This window comes from Empidonax traillii, unplaced genomic scaffold (assembly GCF_003031625.1).
Source record: "Empidonax traillii isolate 1590-97213 ecotype Southwest subspecies unplaced genomic scaffold, ASM303162v1 scaffold984:size454904, whole genome shotgun sequence".
Classification (NCBI taxonomy): Eukaryota; Metazoa; Chordata; class Aves; order Passeriformes; family Tyrannidae; genus Empidonax; species Empidonax traillii.
Genome location: NW_020956177.1, coordinates 1419 through 19737, shown reverse-complemented (window position 1 = coordinate 19737; position 18319 = coordinate 1419). Strand labels below are relative to the sequence as shown.

At 37.5% G+C, this 18319-nt stretch overlaps 1 protein-coding gene across 5 annotated transcripts in view; it reads right to left on the bottom strand.

The window, feature by feature from the left end:
- The window catches only part of PLEKHH2 (pleckstrin homology, MyTH4 and FERM domain containing H2), a 49841-nt gene extending 31792 nt beyond the window's left edge, over positions 1-18049 (bottom strand). For 3 of the 5 annotated variants that reach the window (XR_003573481.1, XM_027903582.1, XM_027903583.1), the window contains exons 1-5: positions 17995-18043; positions 13479-13608; positions 2496-2558; positions 1354-1503; positions 811-894 (exon numbers count right to left, since the gene is read on the bottom strand). Coding sequence is in view for 4 of the 5 variants with exons in the window: in XM_027903582.1 (XP_027759383.1) it covers positions 811-894; positions 1354-1503; positions 2496-2558; positions 13479-13601 (420 nt within the window). In the remaining variant the exon portion in view is untranslated. Of the gene's footprint in view, positions 1-810; positions 895-1353; positions 1504-2495; positions 2559-13478; positions 13609-17994 lie in introns of all 5 variants that reach the window. The other 2 variants (XM_027903584.1, XM_027903585.1) reach the window with 2 other exon arrangements.
- Positions 18050-18319: the final 270 nt, after the last annotated feature.

Genomic DNA, 18319 nt, shown 5'->3' with positions numbered 1-18319 from the left:
ATACTTGATTTTGTCCAAACTTTTTCAAGGTAATTTTAGCTAAATGTAATGGCATTTTTATTACATTATTTCAAAAACTCCTCTCACAGGTTAAAAGTAAATGTTACTTCTATTTTCTTACTATGAAAGCAATAATTCAATTGTTTTTTCAACTAGAGTGAGTATAACTTCCAGTTAACCACAATAGAGTAGGATTTTAACTTTTATGGGCAACTTTAAATTCTATACACAGGGAGGAGAAAGCACAGCTGCACACCAAAACTGACAGCCTTAGGCGGGGCTAAGACATGGTTATCTTACCACAGCAGAGAAAAAAGGGACACAAGAGGTCTCTTGAGACTAGAGCTGGTGCCTCTGAAACTATTCATGACTAAGAGTACTGTGGGCATTGTGAAATAAAAAAGGATTGAGTCCTTTCTTTCTGCCAGGTCCCAGCAGAGTTGGTCAGCTTTCTGGGGATTATTCACATGTCAGGCATCTGCTTGAGCAAGCTCAGTTTGCCAGCTAAGCTCTCTCAATTAGTGGAGAAGTTGACCTTCCAGGGAGCAGCTCTGGGCCCTTTCTCCATGAAGAGGACCCAGACATACTAGCTGGCCAAATCAGACATCAGAGTTTAAGTGACATGGACCTCTAGTGTCTGTGCCATTGTTTTAATTCTCCCCTTTCAAGCAAATAACTGTATAGGTCAATGAAACTGGGAAGCTTTTTCTGTTTTACTATGGCACAAAGGCCTTTCACAGCCAAAAAGTCTAAAGGATACCCAGTCACACCATTATATTTTCTGTGTAAGTATTGTAGCAAGAGTTATACCTCATGAAGCTTGACTGTCACCCATTCTTTTATTTTAGCTGCTTTTTCTTCTATGATTTTTGCTTCTTGCAGTCTTATTTGCTTCTGTAAAAAATTGACATAAGCATATTTTTCACTGAGTTATATAGTCTGCCTGAGTAGTATCTTCAGACTCAAATCTGAAGATTGCTTGCAGTAATTCAGGCTCATGGGCAATATGCAAAATTGCAACAACGATTTTCAAAAAATAAGGAACAGGGCCTTCACAAAGGCTAATGTTCCTCTTTCCTCTAGGAAAAATGAAAGCTCTTCAGGGCACACAGTGAAGAGGAAGAACCTCTTTCCCCTCTTAAAAGTTAGATGTTCTTTCAAAGGAAGCCAGAGCACAATTTCCAAATGAATAAACATTATTCAAATTATATACTTCTCATGGGAACCTCTTTAGTCAAACAACAGAAATTATGTTAAACTTTTCTGTCCTCTATTGATCTTAAATTTTACTTTCCTTTTGTGTAATTAAGAATGGAATTGATGTTCCTCTTTTGTAACACCATTATTTCTAACCTGTTCTTCAAGCTGTTTCTCCAGTTTTTGTATTATGTCATTTTTATCTTGTATCAGGATCTCCAGATCTTGACATCTCTTATACAGCCTGGTTTCTGATTCACTTGTTTGAACATTTGCTGCTTTTAATTTTTCTTCCATGACCTGTACCTATTTAGAAAGTCAAATACAAAAGTTTAAGAAACATAATACTCCAAGTCAAAGGTAGTAACCTGAACACAAAACTGCCTCCACACTTAGATTCAAGATAACCCTGCAATGTTTTGAAGCTTATTTGACAAGAAATCCCACAGTTCATTATGTCTGCATATGCATCTAATACCAACAGGACTGGCAAAACACCGGAAGACCTTATACAGATTTTGTTAAGAAGCTTCTAGTTTTGTAACACACACTTTTAGAAATGCCAATATGGGAAGAATGCAATTTATCTACAGGGAGCTGTAGTTAGGCTTCATAAACAATGTTTTAATAAATAAACAATTGCACACTGTAAAAAAACCCAGCAGGTTATCAGCAGCATTCTAAAAAATGGCTTAAAAGTACTTGGCTTATAGTCAGGAATGTTTTCTAACTCCAAATTCGTACATGAACATTTTTATTCTTAAAATTTTCAGTTTCTATCTGTCTCAGAGTAAGATATGAAGAATGTTTTGGGAATACCAGAGATATATTCATAAAATGTCTACGGTAGATATATCTGCCATTTGGAATTGGAAGGCAACTTTGGTTAAATATTTAGCCATGATCTCATTCTTTAGATGATGTAATTTCTACAAGAGGAACAAACAACATAGAATAGTCCTATTTGAGCCTGTACTGGATATCCTTGTTTTATTTTCTTACAGATCATCTAGAATAGGTCACTGTTTTCCATGTGCAGACATATCAAAGTCTCATGATGCATCAATGAAGAAGCTCATTACATATATCTATTTTTGATTTGTGATATTAGCTTTGCTTTTATTGACCTGGACAGCAAGCAAAGAAGTGTGTTAGAAAGTCTCTGTTAAGACAAATCAACAGATGTAAAAGAAACTGTCCTCTCCTTTTTGAGAAGAAATAGCAATTTTCTGTATTTCACTTCATGCACACAGTATCCCACACATTAGCTAGTGAGAGATATTTTACAATATATATACCTGCTGAAATGCTCTCTCTGCTTGACGGTCAGCATCTATAACTTGTTTCTCAAGCTGCTGCATCTGTAGACATATAAAAACATATAGTAAAAAGGCCATGCCTTCTGCCCATTGCCAGAAAAAGGTATTTTCATGGTCTATTTTGAAAAAGAAAAGAACAGGCTGTGGGCAGGAGCATAAAAATAAGATAAACAATGCATTGGACTGGGAAAAGAATTCATCATCATGGCTGTATTAAAACATTGTAAAAACTCTTCTACAGAAAAAAAAAGTTTTCTTCATAGTATAATTTTGTGGCTGCCATATGACATACTGTTTTTTCTCTGCCATCAAGAGTAGAAATTCCTTTGTCAACAGCCCTGAAACTTTCTTCATGTGGGCCCAGAGTCTTAGAAAGTAGTAAGCTCCTTCATGTCCTTCCAAAATTGGCAGGAGTAAAGCATACTAGGCACATTACACAATTTGGACGCTAATTCTTCTGAAGTTGACAAATGGAGCCCTTTGGACAAATATGCTACGAGGCCTGTCCCAGACATTTCCACCCTCCACATGATGAAGGCAGGATGTGGCAGAAGGGTCACGGTGGACTCAGGTGCTCCACAGGAGCCATGGATGAAGACAGAAAAGAGTGTGACATGGAGGAGTTCAGGTCACCTCTGAGTGGGGGGAGGCTCTGGTCTGTTATTTTATAATGTTGCCTTACTGAATCACAGGCTCAACCTTTGCCCAGGGCCTTGGAAAACCCCTGCATTTTACATTATTTATTTGGAAGGCCTTCCCAATGGAATATGGAGCAGAAGAGGCCAGAAAGATATACTTTGTTTACATTTTGTTATAAGAGCTCTCTAGTCTGATTTTTGTGACTTTTTAAAAAAGTAAACTGTGTAACTGTTAACTGAAGTAACACTTAAAAGTACATAAGGTACTCCATGACTTAAAGGGTTTACTGGCTCTCAGGAAAGACCTAGCTGAGACCTCAGTTCATCTTAAGAGGATGAAACATCAAATAATTAATATGGCACACTCAGTATTCAGATTGAAAATTGTTCATAGAAAAGCATATGATACAAATAATGCAAATGAAAACCATTTATTCTTTCTCCAGTTTACTGAATGGTTTTAAAATAGTCAGTTTCATCCTGTCCTGTTTTTACTTTATTTCTGGCATCTTTCAGTTTCTTTTTCACTCTCCATCTCTTTTTTTCTCTTGCCAATTATGTTGTCAATCACATGAAACTTTTAGCACCTTATCCAGACAAAGACACCAAGTCATCATTTTCTATCAATCAATAACTGAAGATGGAGAAAATGGGTTTTCACTAACACACAAAAAAAGATGTGACTGGCTTTCTAGTACTTTCTCATACAATACAAAAAAACAAACTCTACATCATAATACCACCACTGATGCAAGAGCAACAAACATTTCACAATCCACATGGTTATGGTCGGGTCCCCGGTGAGTTGTTTTGCAAGAACAGTTCTTAGCATATGATCTTCCCAGTCATTCATGTACTTACAGTCCAGGCAGATGGACAGGGAGATAAGCCTTCTTTGTTCCTCTCTGGCCACATGTATTTAATTTCATATTTATATGACCTCATATGGAGATTTTAACTTTGAGTTTAATTTTTAGAATTTTGAATTCTAAGGTTGCTGTCCATCTGTCTTTTCTGGTTTTACATTCAAATAGAAGTGAGGTTTGCAAGACTCACTTTAATATAGTTTTTCAGACGATTTTTAGTGAGTTGAAGACTCAGAAATTGAGGTTATTTCTGCATATATGGTCAACTAACATTCTAATGTAGTAAAAGCACTATGCTTTGGCTTCCCAGGAGAAACATGCAGGGCTATCATGGCATTGATAACACCTGGCAAGTGAAGTATATTCAAGCTTAATTTTCTGTGATGTCCTGGATGAGTTAACTTGAAATAATGCCCAGTTCAACAAACCTCTTATAAGGAATATTCTTGTCACCCCCATGAGATTGGTGCAGGTTCTTCTCAAAATTCATTAAGAAATCCAGAGATGTCCTGTCATAATATATACTGGGTTTGATTTTACAGTTTTAAATATAAAGAATAAATGTTTTCTCCTTCTCTCTTTAGGTGAAAAATCCTCTTACAGTTTAAAAAAAATGCATTAGTGCATGCTGCATCGATTATCTAAACTATAGAAAACAGTATCTATTGTTAGAAACAGATTTGTTTTTAAACTTACTGTGGAAATAACCACTCTACATCTGACACTCATCAAACTGAGCTATTTTTGTTCAAAAAATGAACAGAGAAATGCCACACATGAATAAATACTGAATCCTTTGAAGAAACATGGCAGCAATAAAAACCAAGAGGTGTACTGCCTTGGAGGTCTGGGCATTGAAGCACAACACACAGAATTCTGAACAATACAAAGGCAAATCATACAGTGATTCTTTTTCATAGGTCACCTGTAAGTTTCTTGACTGTATTCAGAAATGTTTAGCATCTATATTTTTATGCAAGTAAAGAAATTTTCATTTGATCAAAGCATAATGCATGAAAACACTAAAGGGTATAAACTCATAAATCATCACTCATAGATTTCAAAAATACTCCTTCTGTATGCATATATATATATATATTATAAATGTATGTTATGTATAAGAACAAACCCCTAATTTTTTACCCAAGTCAACTTCTGACGTAACAGTTTGTCCCATTCACATTTGAAGTTTACATTTTAATCAGTGCATAATACACTGTCTCCTAGTTTTTAATATAATAAACATCACAGTTTCATCACATAGACTTTCTGGAAATCTTTTAAATAAAATAAATATAGGAAATCTTTTAAATAAATAAATATAGGAAAAATATTATCATTAATGAACAAAGAGAAAAACCTCCCTTCTCTGTATGCTGATAATAGGTCCAAGAAAAATGAGTTAAAACCTAATGTGTCTGAAGCAGAAATACAGGCTGTCTATTGACAAAGTGCAGAACTTCCACTAATTTGAGAATGGTATGTTCTGAGTCTGGGTTTTTTTCCTTGCATTTCAAATTTTCAATTCTTCTCAGCTGAAAAAAAATCCCAGACCATCTGTGGTTGAAAAATAATGTTCCACATAAGAAAAAGAGTAGTAAATCTGACCATTTCTAGATTCAGTGATCAGACCTCACACCACATAGGACTTAGCAAAACCAAAGAAACATGAGTATATGGTTGCCTCTATAAATAAACAAATAGGAGAAGCAACTGAGGGATAAACCCACCTACAACTGTCTTTCAAAGGTGCAAGCAGATATAAACAGGTAATGAATAAACATAGACTGGCAATTAGAAGATCCTAATTTTTCACACTGAGTAAGAAAGAAGCTATAAAGGGAGAAGATCTGGCTTTTTTTTATCTTATGCTTGGTAAGTTTATAAATGGTTTAAAGAATATGCCTGCCAACTATTCCGGAGCACTGAACGTGACCAAGATTTCCCTTTTTGTTTCTATATTCCTATGTTTAGATCCAAATATTTCAACAAATCTATGAATTTCCATAAGAAAAATCAGTACTCTTTAAAAGCAAGGGATCTGCTTGCTGGTGGCTTTGACAACCACCAGTTTTCATGGTTTAAAATATTTTATGCCAAATCCATAAGTGTATAAAGCTTGCATACAATTGTTAGTTAAAAGCAATGGCAAAACTGTTTTAGAAGTATTACTTGCTCTTTTTACAAAAAAGGTCTCTTTTTTGGTGGTGTAGTTTGGGAAAATACAGTAATATTCCTCCTACTTCTGTAACTCATTTATTAAAAAGCTGACTGGGTACGTTACACTCATATTTTCAAACATTATTCCTTCTGTCTTGACATTTCTCTTCTATGTATTATGTATTTTCCATAAGAGCAATGTTAAATCTTTATAAACTACAACAAACTTCAAAATATGACCTGACTAATTAAGCCATTGAACACCTAAAGATGAAACACGTAACGAAGAGAGATGTATAAATAAATATACTAGTATTTCACAGGAAAAATAAACAAGAAGATACTTTGTACAGGAGGAATGAGAACATGCCTTGGGGAAGAAATACTTTTTTCTTTACTGGTTATTTTTTTTATCCCAAAGGAAATACAATAATTAGAAAGACTTATCTTTAATAGAACAGCTTTGCATTTTAACTAATTAATAGAAATATATTTTGTCACATAAATCTAGGAAAAGATACTTCAGACTCACCTATATTTATAAAATTAAATATGCCTTCAGTGAAAAATGAAATTGAATATTTTGTCACAATATCTTTTCCCTAGAACAAGACAAAACCTATAAAAGTATTACTCAGGCTTTTAGTCATCAAAATGAAGAATTGCTTTCTGTAGCTAATCTTCGCTTTGCCACAGATCTCCCCAGAAGGGCTAATGCTAAAGGCTGAGTCGCCGTGGGGCTCACATGTTCCTTAGGCTACTCACAGATCAAGCATGGTGAATTTTCTTGACTATTTTACTGGTTCATAATATATGAAATTTTACTGTTTGTTATTATTTCCTAGATGAAAAAAAAAAAATCTTTAGATGAAAGATTTAGTTATCTGGCTTAAATCCCAAAAGCTACAGCCTTATTTTTGCCTTCAAATCCCACCTGAATGCCCACCTAGGTTATGACTACTGCAACCCCAGCTTAGTGCTCACAATCTGTTCGTTTGCAAGCTGCCACTTTTCAGTTCACTCCCATGTTTCTTTTTCTCCCATCTTCTTCATTTTTAATACCAATTAAAAGGGAAAAGCCTAAGATTCTTCTCATTAACAAAGCAGTGTCATAGGACAGTTGCATATTCCTGTGCAAATCTGCCATCTAACCAACTCCATTTTATCTTCCTCTGTCACAGTGATATATGGAGTGTAAAAACGATTTGTTTCTTTGATGTCAGTTATATATATTATAAATATATATAGGTATGTAAGTCTACACAAACACAAACATAGACTTATACACTTCTGCTGCTTCTGCAGATGGCTAATAGTCCTACAGTCTTCATCACAATCCTGTTCACTTCTAACTACAGCAACTTCTGGCACTGCTCCCCTAAACAGGCAAAAGACACTTCTTAACTGCAAGTCTCCCTTAACTCTCTTTTTTAGCACTTTGGCTCATTCAGATGAACTGTGCTTAGCAAAAAAAGCCTTTCTTTCCTTGGAACAAAATGAAACTTCCAAAAATTATCAGTATCTATTTGCTCAGTTTCCAAAATGATCAGGCTCAAAATTTCTGTCATTCTCCATGATGAGACCAGTTTTACCACTGAGTTATATTTTACTTCTTTCAGTATGATTTTAAGAATTATTTGCCTCAGAAGGTTTTCCTAGTGGCCATTAACTGGGTGAAAAGTATATATGAAAAAAAAAAAAACAATCTTTCACATCTCAGTTGAGCCCACTGTAATAAAATTAATGATTTCTTCTGGAAACTGTATAAATTAAAAGTACAGAACAGAAAAGCCCTGGGAGGGAACTCTTCCAGAACTGGTAGTCTAGGACAGCTGTCAGTAAATATACAGACTTGAAAAAATTAAATTCAGCAGTGGGATTTGGGGAGGCAGTGTAGTGAAGGACAACTAAGCAGTATGCGATGTTGGCCTAATAACTGTGCATTTCCCAATGATCAGTCACAGGACTTTCCTAAGCCTGGTAAAACACTAGGAATGTTCACTCTTTCTGGCTGTCATCTTTTCCAACTCAGATCTTGTCTTGATAGTTAAATTGCAGAGACACAATCATATATAAATTCTGTAGACCGCCACTCGAGCACAAACAGACACTACCCTAAACATCCAAAATCTTGAAAAAAGTGAAGATAGCTTAGCAAGAGGGACGAAGCACTTTGGCCAGCAAAGGAAAAAGAAGTCTCACATAGTGCTTAAAATGAAAAAGAGAAACATTATCAAGAACTGCTTATTGATCTGCTTGGTTTTGTATTGATCACTGTACTGCAACTGTGAAAATTCTATAGCTCTGTCGCACTGAATTGGGACTTCTGATTAGAGCCACAACATGAATGTTCATCTGAAACAAGGGGCCTGTTTTCATGCCACTGCCTGAGAGGATGGCTGAAGAATCAAAGGTACCACTCACTGCCAACATTTTACAAATAGAAAACTTGACTGAAACTGAATTTCTTAATGAAATTAAAGGGTATAGGACACTCAGGAAAAAGATGTTGAAGGAGCAAGAGATTCTAGAAGGATACGTAAGGCTGCACATTGCAATTGGAAGACAACAGATATTTAAAGCCTGAAAAAACTCGCTGAGGGAATGAAAATTAAATGTGTAATTTCTAAGAGCAAAAATAGTTCCTGCCATGAAAAATGTAGAAAAAACATCTTGTAGTTTCTAAAAATGAAATGCTAAACAAATATTAGATTAACTAAGAATCTGCACAGGTGGCTGCCCACTATCACAGCTTCCACAAACTTCCCCATCTCAGGTGGGCTAGAATAGAATTGATGACCTTATCTCCACACCACCCGAGGGAAGATATTAATCCTCTGGCCTCACAGCAAGGGCTACGCTCTTCATGCCATTACCCAGCCAGGCCCCTATGAGAACAGCTAATTTATTGCTTCCTGAGTTCTTTTTTTTTTTTTTTCATCTCCAGCCTCCTTAGAAAGAATGTAGTTTTAAGATGTACAAAAACAACAACAAAAAAAAAACCTCTACTGTTATAAAAAGGCATAGCATAAACTTAATAATAGACATGGCATAAAAATGAAAGTATAAGAAAAATGTGTAGCAATAAAAAAGGTGTAAACAGACCTAAAACTCTAGCCAGAGAAATTTTTATTCTCTTTAACTCTTGTTGTTTTCTCCTGTATCTTCTTAATTGCATCTGAATGTATTTTCCATTACAAGAAGTCTTTTAAGAGCAACGAATTACTGAAAAATAACCTTCCTTTGAATAATTTTGCTTCAATAGTACTTCACTCCCTTTTAGTTTACCCTTCATAATCCTTTGAATCCTTTGTGCTTTTTTTACGATTTTCATATTGGCAATCACTGTGTAAGTCAAATGTGTTATAGACTTTGCCTCTGAAAACATTAAACATGAAATTGTCATGCCAGAGATCACAAAACATACTGCATCTGCTTCATTTTCAAAGGTCAAATGACATACCATAAATAGGACTGTGAAATGAATAAAAATACAGAGGGACCTGGATTTAGCTGTTGGTTCGTAAGGCAAAGTCTGAAATGTGTTAAGCTTTGGAATATGTAAGAAATAGTATTTGGCCTAAAAGTTGGTTATCATTCTGTTTTCATAAACTGCACAGAAAGTATAAATATTATGGCATTTGTCGTCTACACACTTGGTTGCCAGCTGAGCACGGATACTGAGAATATCCAAATGGAAGGTTAAAAGCAAACAAACCAATATACATATGAAAATAACTTAAAGCATAACATAATGACCCTCAGCACTGAAGGAAACAAACTTGGGAGATGTTCATGTGAATGCTGAGTATTACTGGACAGCCCATAATGCAACACTTGGGTTAGTCCCTACGGGGTCTCATGAAAAAGAAATTCAGTGGAGGCTGTCAAGTGGGAATTTAACACAGCGATGTAGTTCTCCCACTAAAAGAATTTTTTAGCAGTAGGAAGAACATTAACTTTACACCTGATGTTGCACACATATTTTAGGTGAAAAATGTACTTACTATGAAAACAATGAGGGTCAGCAACTTTTCCTATGACTTGAAATGCCAGCGGGAAGCTTACTTTTCAGTATAATATTGTAGTCTTTTATTCAACAAAGTTTTTTTTAGGAAACTCTTCATATATGTAAGACTCAAGCTGCACTAAAATAAAGGCTTCTGCTTAAAACTCAGTTGCACAGCCATCCTAAATTTGGCATACTAGGATACTTTCTACATCATTCCTTAAATTCCTGTAAAGACCTCTCCCACTTACAGCAGCAGCTTCTGCTTAAAACTCCAACAAGGTCTCTTTCTTTGCACGTTAGATTTATAAATATAGGCTCTTTACTTGGCAAAATAAAAAAATATTAAAAACTCAAACAAATACACAACAGTGAATGGATTATGCTTTCTGAAAACACTGTGTATTCTGTTGCTTCTCTCTCTTCTTCTCTCCAAGTTCACTAAAATTTTAAGTTCTGCCAGACTGCAGAAACACATTTACAATGCAAATTTCTCAACCTCCTCAACCACAAAGGTTCAAAGATTAGTACTTGCTAAACTTACAAAACAAGTAAATAGGGTGTTTTTCTAAATTAGAACACATCTATTGGAATAATATACTCAAGACTTTTCATACTGATTGTTCATTTACTTGCAGGGGCAATATTAAATAAGATAACTATGAAAAGGTATTTAATTTCTAGTGTGTAAGAAGAGTACTTCAATTAATCCACAGCCTGAATAAATTTACAGAAGCACACAGGTCACAGATACAAATATTGGAAATAAACAGATTCAAGCAATCCCTTATTTAAATCTGGTTTTAGACTAAGTTATACAGCAAATGTAAGTGGCAAAACTCACTGGCAGTTTCTGAAAAGCCCTACACATAGTGTAATAGGATGCAAACTCCTTTTCCTGATTCACTGTCTTGAAGAGATACCTCTCAAACGCATGCAGAGAAAGGTTAGAGAATTATCACCAATTCATTTCTTTTACCTTCCTGTAGAGAGTATCTGTTTTTGTCACAATATCATTCTTACTGTTTTCTACAACAATTACATAGTATAATACCCACAGGGTTTTATGTCTGTCACGCCACAGTACTGTGATTTCTGTTGCTATTTTGAAGTGGAACACTGTCTGGTGCTATTGTTCAATGTTTTAGTACACATTTCATAGCATAGAGATGATTGTCAACAAAACCACAAATAAAGGCTTGTGCTAATCAAAGTGAGAGTCAGAATTATTTGTGTGCTTTGCCAATTTGTATCATTCTGTAACAGGCAATAAATAGGTACTAGGACGTACCTATAAAAGCTGACATCCATTGTATTATTCTTTGTCATTAGTATCAGGATGATCATCAAGTACTGGCCAATCAGGACTTCACTTTGCTATTTCTCAAATATATTTGTGAGAAACAATTCCATGCAGTTTAATTTCAAATTACTGTGAGTCTATCTTTCCTTTAACAAACACTGAGAATTGTTTGTGTCATTTGAAAAACTAAATATGTGGAAAAAATAACCACTGGATTATTGGCAAACAAAAACAACGTACAAATACAAACAAACACTTTAGTTCCCTTTTTTTAACATGGTTGATTTTGAATTCTTCAAGATTGCTAAGTTTGCAGATGAATATCATCTCATTTTGTTGAGCTCTGACCAGTCTTGGATGCATATCCCAGCTGAACTCCAGGTGGTGAGTGAAAGATTCATATTATGAAGTCAAAGTGACAAAGTAAGGAGAAGGATCATTTTTCAGGAAGTCTGCTAATGCTCTGCTCTGCAGAGCAGTGTATCAAATTATCCCAACTGAATACTTGGTGGACCTGTGGTCTTCACCAGAAAATGTTTCTCCCATTTGTAATTCCTGTAAACACTTTACTTTTTCTAAAATTTCTGAGAAAGATAAGGCAAACCAAAACAAGAGGGCAGTAACATGACAAGTGCTTAAAATTTTTTAAACTATTCTCCAGTCACGTTTATGACAGATATGAGAGCGTAATTTGCCTTTGAGTGCTTTGTTTCAGGCACAGTGCTGAAGATTTGTGATTTTATCCCCCTTATTCTGTTTGTTTGGGGTTTATAATGCTAATATTTGAAATTATATGATTCTGCATATATTTCTGTTAACTTAAGGGGATATTTCTAGCAGTTAACAGCCTGTAAATGAAAACTGTAAAGGAACAAAGTGAAAAGTCAAATAGAAAGCATTCAAATTTCTAAAATATTTTCTTTAAACTCAGATCGTTTTGTGAAGGGCTGTTCATGAATCTTAACTTTTTGGTTGCCAAAACTATAATCAGCAGCAACCACATAAAACATGGTAGTTATGGCTGCTGGAAGGTTCCCAGAAAAGTCATGTCCACTGTTTAGCCACTGGACTTCCATCCTAAATCCCGAAATGCATTGATCCAAAGGGGGTAAAGAGACAGAACAGATATGTATGATCTAACAGCTCCAACTGTGTAAGCGTCCAATAATCTTGTGGAGTGTTACAGCAGCCACTATTGTACTCTTTGATGGATGTTCTCCTCCAAGACTGATGATAGTAACTTATTATCTGTGAGTCTTGCAAACTGGAATGAAAGACACAAGTAGCTTTCCTTTTTTAATTTTTTTTTTTATTCTTAAATGAAATTTCAAAGGATGGCTTTTGAATAGCTTATTGTTCTTTCAAAACCTAATATTCTGTAATACCTCTTCAATGAGGGTTTGCCATACAGAAAAACTGCAAGATTAGGTAAACAATTTAGAGTTTCTAACTCCATTGCTTTTTAATATCAATTAAGTATATATTTAAACAATATTCTTCAAATTCAATAATACAACACTTTTCAACTTCCTGGGTCCCCAGACTTAGGTGATGAACGATAGTTGGAGGTGTCTTATTATAGGAAAATAAAATCTGGTAAATTACATGATTCAGTCAGAAATACTGGGGAAAATAATACTTCTAGATTTTCTCTGCAATGATTTCTGTGTCTTAAATCTTCAGTAATAAATGTGTTAAATATTAACATCAATGCTGTAAAAGTGATAACTGGATACATCTTTTTTTTCTGCAGAAAAGTTGCCAGTGTGCTCTTATCAGAAAATGAACATCTCTTTCTGGCAATTCTGATGTGTGAAATTCTTTTACAACATTAAAACATACCTGTTTTCCATGTATTTTGTTTTAAAATGCTATTTTTCCCCTTCTGAAAAAATCTCAGTACTTGTAATCTCAAACCATGACATGTGATCAGCACTTATTATAAAATAATTTATAGAGCATTAAAATTCATATGATGAGACCTACCTTTTCCGCTAACAATTCTCTGATCTTGCTTGCTTGGAGACGAAATTTCATTAACTGTGACTCCAAAGTTAAACATCTTTCCTTCCAGTTTACAGTACCTTCTGGCTCCAAAAGTTCAGCCATATTTATGCTGGAAAAAGAAAGGGAAAAAATCCCCATGTCAAATTGAGTACGTATTTAATGTCTGACTTTTCTACTATGCATACTAACCTATTTTATATAAATCTTAAGAATGTCCACAAATGTTATACATGTACAGTTTCATAAAATTGAGTAAAAATCACTAGTTTACAAAAGCCGCATCCATAACTATCAGACTCTGAAATCTTTGTTGCTAATGTTTAGTTTTATCACATTTTAATTTCTCTGAAAATTCTGGGGCTGCAATTAGTTTTCCTTGATAAGCAGAGATACTTTATAGATTTTAATCTTAAGTTACTGCATATATATTTTCTTACTCAGAGAGGCTTGTAGAGAACTGAGCTTTTGCTTAGGAAATGCCTTACATAGGTGTAACTGCCTGTGTGTTAGTAGAACATTTGGTTTTATGTAAGTTTAATGTTTGGCAGATGACTCTTTTTAAAGTGTTTTGAAATTCTTATGCCTAATCAAATTGTGTTTAAAATGGAATATCCTTAATGAGATGCAAAGGGGAGTTTCTGGTTCCAAATGCAAAGGCAGGTGAGCAAATGGTCCCTAACGGACCCCACACATGAAAAACAATCCCTTTGCATTAGCTGTTGCAGATCTCGGGACAGCCTGGTTCATGCATATTTTGGTTTCAAATCCGTGCTTTTATCCCCATTTAACTGCTCATGCCTTCTGGAAATTAATCTCAGTGCCCTTCTGGACAAGCAGTACTGGAAAAATTATTCAGGATGAGAGCTGGCTCATCATGGTTTGAGTCTGAGAAGCCAAGAAAACCATCTGTGTGCAAGCAAAAGGGCTGGGCTCTGCTGTGTTCCAAATGTTTGTAGACAGTTTAATAAAAAGTAAGTGGATGGCTGAATGTAACCATTCAGTCCAAGAAGTTCTCTTGCTAAGTAAAGGCCCCAACCTTTGCAGGGCTTTGAACACTTAAGTGTGGCTTTGAAAATGAAGGCTGAATAGCATCTAAGCACCCAATTTATCTCAGAAATTACAAACAGATATAAAAACTCCATTCAGTGGAAGGCAGATGGAAGGTAACGGCAAAGAAAAAACTACAAGTCATAAGGTTATATTGCATGTTTGTCACCTATGCCATGAACAGTAAGATCCTCACAAGGACAGGCATGTAGCCACTATTTTCAGTGTGATGAAGGAGGCTGACACAGGAAAATCATGCACAATACAGATCTCTATACTGCAACTCTTGACACAGTTAGCATGGATTAATATGTAACAACTTGGAGAGCTCCCCTTTCCGTGACTACTCCAGTCCTTTAGAAGCCTAGGTTCATTTAAGGAGGTAGCCCCAACTGATACCCCTCAGCTGGAGCTGGACCTATGCATTTATCTTTTCCACTGTTTCTGACAAGAGGAATTAAAACGGTAAAGGCAAAGCATCACAAGACAGATCAAAGTCACGAGCAAGATTCCAAAAAGTTCTTCACTTCACTACAGTAATATTTTCTAGTTCTCCTCTAAACTTCCCATGTCTTGCATTACTCTCAAGTTCATCATAGCTCAATAGCTGACAAGATTTATTCAGTTTTTATTTCCTAATTTTTCTTCTAACTTATGATATGGGGTGAAAAAAACAAGGAAATTAGGGTATGTGACAGGAAAGAAGATTCTGAGCCAGTTTTTCACCACATTCACTTGTCTGAAGATAACTGCTCCATTCTTTCTTCCTCTTGGTCCTGCAGACTATGATTCAAGTTGCTAAGCCAGAGGTTACAACCATCCCTATTCAGGAATCTCCCACTCAGGAATCCCCATGGAATCACTAGGATTTAAGCATGCTATTAAGGTAGTTTCCTGAGCCAATCCTACAACACCCGAATTCTAAAATTTAAGTACACGAGCATTTCAACTGCTATCCTTCAAGGTGACCAAGACACCTATTGTGTCTTTTGCCATTCCCCCCCCCATCTTTTAAGTTTGGCAGAAAATTCCTTTGACTGTCAGGGATGCAAGTTGCTCACCGTTGTCCTGCCCCTAATCCGTGCTCTTCTCTCCTTATGCAGAATCCCCCCGTTCAAAGGGAAAAGGTGGCACTTCAAGCAGCAGCTTCTCCTACTTTACAGAGGGAAGAAGAAGTTTCAGCTGCAGGTTGATCTGGACAGACAGCCTGGACTCTGCTCTCCTAAGTAACGAGGAGTGGCAGTTTGCTATTAGATTGTCTATTTAGCTACATGAGACAAAAAGGGTCGCAGCCAACATCTGGTTAACAGTGGGATATTTCAGTGTTTGTGGCAGTGAAAACCCAAATGGATCAAGTAATGAAAGAATTTTTGCTTTTCGGTAGGGCACAATATTATAGGGCGGAGTTAAAAATGTTTGTGTTTCAACAGACAAAACATTTGAGTAGATGGATTTCTGGCAGTGAACAGTGTGTCCAGCCAAGTAGTTTCTCAATGTCCAAGCTAATTAATATTCCACTGTATAAACATTACAGATAAAAAGATTGAAAATAACCTTTTTTTATGGTGGGTTGTTTGCTAGAGATCGTAATAATTTACTTCGCATTTTCCAACAAGCCAATGGGTTCTGAAAATATTTACAGGCACATAATACACTGTTTACAATTGCAGAGTGAATGATCTTACTTAGAATCAATGACTTCCTGTTTCTTGTCTGATTCCCCAAGGGAGGAAAAAAATGAGTTCATCTCTCTTGGCTTAATAGAGTACTCTGAATCAGCACTCAAACCTACTCAGAGTCCGCCCCTTCTTCCTGCTCCAGTTCCCACCGCAAAGCCCTCTGTATCCCCTGAGTCTTTAAAAGTTAAATCTTTTGAAAAGTAAACTAAAAAAGCACACATTAAAGCCTTAGGTTCTAATTATGTCATCAAAAATTAATTGAGACAAGTTTGACAAGTCTGGAAAGATTAAATTTGTCGTTTTCATTTTTTAAGTTTATAAACCTCTTTCTAGGCTTCAAGAAGTCAGAATGTCACATTCTCCCCAAAGGCATTGATATAATTTCCTTTTCTTTGCCGTCTGCTTGGAAATTATCAAAATACATTTCAGGGGGAAGGAGGGAACAGTGTTCTAGCTTTTTGAAGCATGTTAAAAAATTTACATATTTCTTATCGTACTGTCAAGTGTTTTCCTCTGTTTTTAACAAAACTGAGTGTTTTGTTAACTAAATGCTTCACATTCTGTCCATATGTTCTGGATGTCCTTTCTATGCTGGAGAAAGCTTGCTAAGTTCTTCTGTTTCAACAGGCGTGGGTTTGCACAGTATATAGTGCAAATGTATACTTCACCATCGCAAAATGTTCACCAGCCCAAATGCATTTGGACTATACCTCCCAAATATCAGGTCCCTTTCTTCCACGTTTTCATCGGCACTTACAAATTTTCCTGGAGCCATAAAGGTTGGACTGGAGAAGGGAAATGATGAGACACAAAGTGGACCTGTTTAGGAATCAAGGAAGTCATTCTCAAGTTTGTTGCTGGCCAGGGCCCTTACTCACCTCCAAACACTGGTAACTTTATTTTCCATTTGACTCATTTTGCATAATTATGTGTTCAGACAAACTGTAGCCTAAACTGTTTAAAACTTCCTTCAAAATCTCATTTATGAAATCTCATCCTACTGCTTCCTAAATATTGGAAAGTTTGGTCCCTAGAGATTGAGAAGTTTGTTGTGAAACAACATAGTCAGCCAGGGCACCCCCAGTCCCAGGCACAGACCCCCCCGCAAGCTCCCCTGATTTCAGGGGCCAGGCTGCTTGCTCCCAGCTCCCAGCTCATTACTGCCTGCTCGGCTTCCCAGGAAAATGGCACAGCTGAGGGCTCATCTGCATCTGCATTTCACCAGTGCAGCAAACAACATTATGCGTGCAGCAAACAACATTAAAGCACACAAGATCGTTCTATGTCCTTTGCCTGATGACGGCAACTTTTACGGTCGCAGCATGACATCACACCAAATACCAATGTTTAATTTTTATGTGACATTCCGAAATCTTGCAGTGTAGGTATTTCAAAAGTATCTCAATTTTGTTCGTTTTTTTTTAGGAGTTGCGTTCTTCCTGCTCTTCTATTTTTGGGAGGACAGCAGGGATGCGGCAGCGGCACTGCCAACTGGACGAGAGGAGCCTGGAACCCGCGGGACCTATACCGCCCTCAAGCCCGCCAGTCCCCACCGCGGGGACACCGCCCGCGGTACCCCGTGGTCCTGCCGTGACCCGACACACCGCGGTGACCTGACACAGCATCCCCCGACGCCACCCGACGGTGTCACCCGGGGGGGCACCGCGCCGCCTGTGCCGCCGCGCCACCGCCGCCGGGGAGCGACACCCGGCCGGGAAAGAGCCGGGCTCGCCAAGGGAGGGAAGGGGGCAGCGAAAGGGAGGTCAAACCTGGCCGGCCGTGGCTCGCCGCGCCGGGCGCCGTCCGGGCTGTGGGCGCTGCCCGCGCCCCTCGGCGCCCGCCCCGCCATCCCCGCGGCGAGCGGCGCGGCCGCCTGAGCGACGGCCACGGCGGCCACTGAGGAGCGGGGCCGCCCCCGGCGGGGCGCCCGGGCGGGGCTTGCGAGGCTCGGCCGGCCCGGGAGCCGGCGGGAGGTTCGGAGTCGGGGGCCCTTCCCGGGAAGCGGGCCGGGGTGTCCCGGCCGCGTTGTCCTGCCGGCGGGGTGCTGCGGCCCCGGCGGGGGCGCCCGGACGGAGGGCGGAGAGCGGAGGGAGG